Source organism: Parambassis ranga, chromosome 3 (assembly GCF_900634625.1).
Source record: "Parambassis ranga chromosome 3, fParRan2.1, whole genome shotgun sequence".
Taxonomy (NCBI): domain Eukaryota; kingdom Metazoa; phylum Chordata; class Actinopteri; family Ambassidae; genus Parambassis; species Parambassis ranga.
The window spans coordinates 21,024,156-21,032,831 of record NC_041024.1 but is presented as its reverse complement, the minus strand read 5'-3'; the positions used below and the strand labels follow the sequence as shown (position 1 = coordinate 21,032,831).

The 8,676-nt window shown below is 42.0% G+C and overlaps 1 protein-coding gene across 3 annotated transcripts in view; it reads left to right on the top strand.

Moving 5' to 3' along the window:
* Nucleotides 1-1,239: 1,239 nt before the first annotated feature.
* Nucleotides 1,240-8,676, top strand: part of ntrk3b (neurotrophic tyrosine kinase, receptor, type 3b) — a 138,308-nt gene continuing 130,871 nt past the window's right edge. For all 3 annotated transcript variants that reach the window (XM_028401842.1, XM_028401840.1, XM_028401841.1), the window contains exon 1: nt 1,240-1,481. In XM_028401842.1, coding sequence (XP_028257643.1) covers nt 1,240-1,481 — 242 coding nt within the window. The remainder of the gene's footprint in view (nt 1,482-8,676) is intronic.

Sequence of the window (8,676 nt, the reverse complement as noted above, 5' to 3'; positions counted from 1 at the left end):
AACATCAAGGAGCAAAAAAAAATACTAAATAATAAATAAATAAAAATTAAAATAATAATATTTTTTTTCATTTTTTGAGAGGTTGAGTTTTACATGAACTCCAGCAACAAATAGATACAAAATAAAAAAACTGGAAAAAGGAAACCAAATCCTTAAAAAGTGATTCATGAGAAACATCACTGAAAATTGAAGTTTAGAGTATAATATTCCCAAGAGCCACAACTTTTTATGGGTGTTATATTTTTTAGAGTTAAAACAGGGTGACACTGTTTAGGTTTAACATCTGTTTGTCCAATGAATAGTTTAATTTCACCGCAGAATGTTGTAGTGTATAACTTATTCTGTTTGACACTAAAGCTAAAAATGTTCTCATTGCTCACCTACACTCTGACAAGTACAAGCAGTTCAGCTGGAATAATTAATATTTGCATATTATTATATTAGTCAGTGAAACTTTCAATGACAGAGGGGGCGCCACTTTAGGAATTACCAACCAGGTAATTTAATTTATTTAATAGCAAAATAATAACTATATTTCAAAGCACTGCAATGTTTTCATATATTTTCAAAACCTTGGAATCCTTCCAGTTCTAATACAGTATAGCCTATAATAATAATAATAATAAAAATCACATCTCAACATGAATTCAAATTTGAGTTGCACTAAAGCTTTGCTTTGCTCTGTTTTAATCTTATAACACACTGCCGCTGCTGCCGGGAACAGCAGCAGTCTTTACGTGCAGTGTTGCTGTAATCACTCTTGATGGCATGCAGTTTCTGCAGGTGTCAGTATGACTGTAGCCGGTAGGAGGGACTTGACGCTCCAACTTCTCATTTTGTCTCTCTCCAGCCAGTCGTCCTGGTCCTTCTTGGGGAGAGACGACGACGGCATCAGCAGCACGACATTACGGGGAACAACCATGCGTCTAAAACGAGCTGAAGCTTCTAATTTTTCGCTTTCTTATCTTTGATTTGCGTTTTTTTGTTGCGTCTTTTCTTTCTTTTTCTCCCCCACCCCCCCACCCCCATTCTCCTTTTCACCCAATCTCTGACGCGCAAGGACACTACAGCATCCATCCACGGCAGAAACGCTCACATAGAGCATCCTCTGTACAGACGCACCAACCATCCTCCTCCTTCCTTCCTTCCTCCCACTCTCCTCCTCTCCTCTTCTCTTCGTTTTGTTCTAACCCAGAGGACATCGGGACCTCTTCTATCCTCCTCACTTTGCCCGGAGACATGGATCTATGGTTTCATTCGATCCGGATTTGCTGGTGGAGGGTTTTGTTTCTGATGAGTATTTTCCAGGACTATCTGAGCTCCATGCTGGACTGCCCGCCGACCTGCAGTTGCTCTCAAACAGAGATCTATTGCAATAAGTCCGACAACGGCAGGTTTTTCCCTTTACTCGCCGTGCAAGACACTGGGAACAATGGGACCAGCGTTGACATAGCGGAGTTATTCAAAAACATCAGCTCTATGTAAGTAGATGCGGATTGCGCCGTGCGTTTTTTTTTTTTTTGAGTCGTGAATTGATCTCAGCCCCTGTGTGCTGCTTTCTGTGCACTGATCTGACTTGTTGGTTGGTATTTCTGTCATTCTGGGACTTTTTATACTTCCATCAGTCTCATTAAGTGGCCTTCTATGATCATCTTAATAATTGCTTCTGTATGAATCGCCTGATGCGCTCTTTCTGTCACCACGCACGAAATCATGTGCAGCCTTTAAACAAACTACTTAATCTTGGTGTCTGGTTGTGAATGTCTTCCCCCCCTCCTCCTCCTCTTCCTCCTCTTCCTCCCCTTTCCTTCAGTGTGTCCCCATAAAGTTGCTCCTCCGCAGCGGCTCCGCAGGCCTATTCGTGGCCAAATGACAGAAGGATGCGGAGACGCTCACATCACCCATTCGCCTGATCCCGTCCTCGTGTTGAGCAACTGTTCCGACAGATTGTGCTAAATGAAACAGAAATAAATGGTGCAGTAAGGTCAACCAGTTACATTTCAGCCCGCATCCTCTGAGGAAAACGCGAAAGCCGACAAACTTTATCATGTCCAGATGATGCGGGGCGGATGGAGATGTGGAAACGTCACTTGTAGCTTTTTTTTTCCTCCTCTCCATCATTTGTGTAGATGGACATGTAGCAATATAGGTCTCAGAAGGGGCTCAAAACAGAGGAGCTATGATGACGGCAGACTATCCAACATACACCCCCACCAAACTCCCCCCATCCCTCTCAGCCGCACACCCACACACCCCCAGAAGTACATTTTCATTCTGCATCCTCTCTCTCTCTCTCTCTCTCTCTGCCTCTCTCTCTCTCTCTCTTGGCATCGATCCTTCCTGCCAACATCAAAGCTTTCTTTCTTGAAAAGTCAGGGGAGGAATAAAAAAGCCGAGCTCGGGCCTTAAAATAAGACCTCTGGTGTCGATGAGACTGATTTGCATATAAAGTAAACATCTCCCGTTAACGCACTGGAATTCCCCGAACGGCTTCCTCCGCGTCGTCTTACGCCACAAAGGACTTTTCCTGCCATCAGTCTTGGTATCCCGTTTACCCTTTATCCGTCTGAGGCAGACAACAACTTATTTTGTGACACGGTTCAGCGCTTCTCTGTGCCACTAGAGGGTAGCCTAGCACCCTGTATGTTATGGGAATCAAGCGCTCTCATTTACAACACAGGAGTCATTTACGTGACTGTTTTATCAGGGAGAATTTTTTTTAGTCAAATGGCGCACAGAATTGGCATCAGTTCGAAGCTCAGCAGCGTGAAAGGCAAAAGGATGGGAGGGTCAGAGGTCATGGCAAATGGTTAGTGATTAGTGTGACCCAAGTGTGACCCGAGGATAAAGATTTCCTCTTTGGGAAACCTGCCCCATTCGTATTCCACTCATTTATCTCCTCCTCCTCCTCTCATGCTCTGAGATCAACAACCTCTTGGGTTTTCTGTTAAAAAATGCCCAAATCCTGCTTATAATAAGCACAAAGTCATGCATTGATTGCCTTTTTTGCCTTTGAGAAAACCTAATGCTACTGACCCAGGACTAATTGTGCATTTCATGGCCCCTCGCCAGCAGGCTGCTTTTTTTTCTCCTCCTTTTTTTTTCTTTCCTTTTTGCTGCTCAGCATGGACAGCAACCTCCACCCAGCAGCACCAGCAGCTCAATGACAGAGGCTAGACGGACCAATGAGACATCACTGATTTATCTGTAAATTCAAATCACACACAGATGATTTATTATATACATCTTTTATATTACCACGTTGTTTAATAGATGTAATGAGGTGGTTTTAAAGGTTGCCCGATGGCACACAATTCTTAATACTCTCACAGCCTCTTCGGCTATATGAGAATGAATGAAGTTCATTGCTTGGTTCTTTTTTTATGATCTGGCTAGAATCACGTTTCTATAATATAATAGGCTACTGAGTATCCATAGTAATGAGCAGAGCAGTTAGAGGCTGAGGCAACACACGCACGAGTAATTGTTGATGCTCTGGCTTTGTACGGTGGAAGGTTTCTGCATTCTCCTAACAACAAGACTATTTCATTCATCAGAGAAACAAGGACAATTGACGGAGAGTGGTCCTGCAGGAACTATGAAAGGGAGGCAGCAGTATAGCGGTGGTGGTGATCGGCCAGCCAAAGAAAACTGCCAAGTCCAGATAATAGTTTTCCAGTTCTTTCACATTAGAAATTCATCTCAAGTAGGCATCGCTGCTTGAAGTGGCTAAGATAAGGCCTTGCTGTGATACTTGAAGAGAAAAAAATGGTTTTCTGAGAGCAGCTGAAGTATTTGACAGGTTTGTGTAAGTCCAGGTGTGCATTTGTTTTCAGCATTTCCAGCTCTGGATGTGACGTTTGACATTATTCGTTTTTATTTTTTTGTCTGCTAATAGCCTGACTCGTAAGGACAGGCTGACCAGGCTTTGTGGTCATTACTGTGCCATCAACTGCTAAATGTCTCCAATGTGTACTTAGAGAAAAAACCTCCCCATCCCCTGTGCTCTTAAGCTGATGCTTCCATTCAACAGTGTATTCATGCATTATTTTATCATTTGGAAGCGGAAATGTTATTCACCATTATAGTGCATGGTTTCTGTGTTGTCGGCTATATTAAAAAACAAAAATCTCCTGCAAATTTATTGTAACACATGCAAATTATGCATGAGTTTAATGTAGTACACTCACAAAAACATGTGCATTTGAAATAATTGTACATACATAGTGTATCCAGCATCAATGACTTCCATTCCATTCCATTGGTGTCGTCCAGTGCATACCATGTTTGTGTCTTTACCATGGCAGCCATGTTCTCTGACTGTTAACACAGCGAAACAGATGTCCTCCATTTGCCTTTAAAATGAGAAGTCTCTTTCAAAAGTCTTGTGGCTTTAGCTTCTTTAATGTGAACCTTTTTTTTCTCAGTCAAAGAGATTTATGTGGATTGTAAAATTGCCATCTGTTTATCTGCAAACAGAGTCTCACACTCTTAAATGGCGCACTGTTTATCTACTTTGCCAAATACGACTTGAAGTTTATCACCTAGTATCTTGATCACCCAGTCCAATGAAGTCTGCGTCTACTCATTCACCTTTTATTTATCTTGATTGATCTTGTACTTGAAGGTGCCCCATTCACTTTGAACACCTTCAATTGGAGCTAAAACAACATTTTCCCTCTGTCCTTTGCGCCATTACTGGCTGCTTATTCCACCAGCAATTACCTGAACACTGCATCTCTTCCAAAACTGAAAAAGGCAGAGCTTTAAACTATCGATCTTTGGACACTTTCAGTGCACGTCTGATATGAAACTATCTTGATGGTGCTGCCAAAGAAACCTGTTTCACACAGGAAATGTTTCCAAGGTCTGCCTAGGTGACGTGTGTGGGCTGCAAGTGTCCCCCTGGTTTAGACACTGAGTTTTACCGCATTATATAAATTCTGCATTTTCTCTACTTATAACTCACGCAGCCCACATACTGCATGTGTGTGGACGTGCAACTTCACATCCAGCTTTCTGCTGTACAAATCTTGCGTAAGCCTTCTGAATGGGAAGTGATAAGTGATTTTTTTATACAAAGTGTTGCCAGAAGTGGAGTATTTCCTGTCGAGCTGAGAGTTTAAGAGCACCAGTTGAACCTACAATGGAGAAGATCTTGTGCAAATATTGCCCATGTGAAGGGTACTTCAGCAATTTTAATACAGTATTTCAATAAAAGTTGGAGGACTTAAACAAAGAGTAGATGAAATCAAAATAGTGTAGGCCAGAGTCTCCTAAATCTTAGTGTCTGCTAGTAGTTAAAGCCTACATTTCCCAAGCTGCAACTCCGCGCTTAGTTTTTATTAGCCCTTTTGAAGGCTAATAAAGGCTGATTTAGAGGGTCTCACAGAGATGTGGTGAGTTAACTTTTTTCTCAGCATTTGTGCTTGAACATCGTACAGGAGGTTTCCTGCTTCAGCAGGATGAAAGCGCAGGATTTTGGTAGCATTATTAAAGGATGAGACCAATATAACTGGGAAAAAATGAGACATATCAAAAGTCTCAAAAGCAATTTTCTGGATACTTTTGGTTATAGTTGACTGGCAGACTTCTTGGTGCTGTAAAAAAATATTTTATTTTTATCTTTTTATGATAAAAAAATAAAACAGATGACCTCCAGACTCTTTCATGCAGGTTCAACCATCCCTGTCAAAAATAATGCCCTTTAATATGTCAGATGGATGCAGAGAGAGCCGTTCCCCCTCACACACTTCATTCTCACTGAGACACTCTTACGTTTCCTCCTCAGTGCTAATACATTTATTTATTCCCCTGCTGCCTCCGTCCTCTTCTTTATCCATTTCTTTATCTTCTCTGCTGTGTTTTGAAGTTTTGATGTGTGTGATCTCTTTGTCATCTTGATTTATTTTTTCTTCACCATCTTGATATTTTGCTTTGTGGTTTCCATATTATTGATTTTCTAATTTTCCTCTTCTTCTTCTTCTTCTTGGCTGAAGACTGCCAGGGCTTTCTTTGTGTGATCTACAATTTTGGATGTGTTAGTATCCTTTGAAGGCACGAATAAAGTGCACAAAACCTCACTGACCATTTGATCACTGCAGCTTAAAACTTTTTTCACCTGTCTGACATCACCCGTGGAAACCTACTTCATATAATGCATGCTCATAGAAATCAAGAATCACACTCCCAGGTTGCAGGTTTGTTCTCATTTGAGTGGAGTTTTTTTGAAAGTGGTTGATTTATTGACTGTTGAACAAGGCTAGATTGTCAGTGTTGTCCAAAAAAAGAAAAGAAAGAAAGCCAAGTGCAAAGCTGCCCAAAGTCAAGCTGGTAAAAGCATTAAATCGGATTTATGAATTTTTTTCTTGTCTGCACCATAAAGAGTGCTGAGATCCAGCTGTACCTTTTTTACAAATAATGGCTGGTAATAAGTGGTAGCATATTTGATTTAATAGGTTGCAATCTGCCCACTCAGCTTTTAAAATAACTCCAATATTTTTAAAACCAGCCACTGCAGTGGCTGCAGCACTCAGAGAAAGTACAGTAGCTGCAAGATAGATGCAACAAGGAAGACATTTTGTGTGTCTATCCTTGTACATTTGAAAGAGAGCTATTCAGATTCATTCATTAATTATAAGCCTGTCTTGAAATGTTGTGTCTTCGAAATGTAGCTGTTTGCTTCTGGGGTTCAAGTGATCTTGACAGCCTTCAAAAACCTTCTCGCATCCGCTGTCCCGTTCTGTGTCAGCCTCATCGCTGATAATCTTGTTTAACCACCCAGGACCGAGCTGCTAACTTACATCCTGCCAGTTGGTCCTTACCGTACAGACCCCCTGCTGCCTCCGTATAGCGAGTCTCACCTCAGGCAGTGCACGACGGGCTGCACTGTTATAAGCATATCATCAAGTTTGCATGAGCTTGTCTTTGTGGAAAGTAGGTCACGGCTGCCATCTGAGAATTAGGAGGAGAGAGCAGTGCTTTTTCGTTCAGATCCTCTGCATGCAGAGATGCTGTGAGAAGTCCCGGCCATGTGACTGACCCAGCTTCTCCCACGCCCCCACCACCTCAACTCCCGCATCTGCAGGCAGCCCTCGCGCCTTAAAAGATGCATACTAATGAAGCACCCCCCCCCTTTAACAATCAAACGATGCATTGAGGATTGAGGGGTGAAAAATACTGAAGGCTCTGCTGTTTCAACCAGGATTAGAAAAACCCTTTAAAGCCTTGCTGCAGTGCTCCTGGGGCATTCTGTTGATATTTAGCTGAGCTTCTGCTTTCATACAGCAGATTATGAGTCGGTGTCACCACTCTGCAACAGTTTATCATGTCAAATATAGGAGATTGAAAGAAGCCAAAGAAATCATGTATCTACAGTACCTATTTAAACTGCAATTTGTTCCATGGTGCCATGAAAAACACAAAATAAACCTAGCTGAAATGTCTCCCTGTGAATTGTTAATCGATTTACATCTATTTACATGCATTGCTTTTTGCTGTAATTTTTCATTCCCACCATTCTGTGCGATTGCTCACTTGTAAGGAACACTTATCAAGTACCTGCTGCACTTAGATATCGACTTGAGAACAGAGGACAAGTCACTTTTATGTCTAATCAGGTAACACAAGCTTTACTGAAGCTTTATTACAGTTAATCATGTTTAAACGTGGTATCTGCAGGCTTAGTGAAGCCACGCTGAAAGCAGGATTACCTAATTCCTTCTTCTGCATGATATTGATGGGTGATTCATAGTGTGAGGCATTTGTGCGATGGTGGTGGCTCTCTCTCTCTCTCCCTCGTCTCTCCTCTCTCTGCGCGTCCATCTGTCTCAAACACACACCATTAATTTCCTCAGAGATAACCTCCTCTCAGGTGAGGATGTATGTCTGACCTGCACGGTGTCCATCACCGTATGTGTCGACTCCCACTGGACACCACCAAAGTAAAAACGCCCCACCTCCCTGCTTTCTCGCAGCTCCTAATGAGGCTCCTGCTTATTATTCATGTGGGATGTTTAGTGTTTCAAAAAAACATCAATCATCATGTATTATCAAGTAGGATGAGTCACCCCACTGTCCTCCATGTCAGCGTTGACTGGCAGAGCTGTGTGAATAATGCAGCTGTCTCGGTTCTCACTGAGCTTCAGCCATGTTGTCCTACACGTCGCGCATGTTGATGGATGCTATTCAGCACCATTCTGTGGAAAAAAAAAAAGAGAAGTTCTACTCCAGCAATGAATTGTTCAGTCATATGCATCCTGTGTTGTTTCTAATTGCCTGCTTTAACATGACCTCAGATAGCCTCTGTTCAGTGTCACATGGATGCTGGAGCTCACCCCAGCAAAGGTTTTTGTTATAAAATTTATTGTTAAGACAAGCTGTGATCTGGGGGGAAAAATAGTTCTTTCAAAATGTGACAAATCTGTTTTATTTATCCTGATAAAGCAAAGCAATACATTACTTAGATAAGAGCACTGTGAGCCACCATCCTGCCCGCATCCGTCCATCAGTTTTCCATCTGTACAAACGAGTAAGATCTGTTGGAGGCGATATGCATGCTGATGTTTGTGTGGTAAACACTCATGATGAATTAATGGCTGCAATTTAGACTGTTTGGTGATGCTTTGACCACCAGCATCACCACCGAAGAGGACAGAATGAAAAAAAAAGCACCAC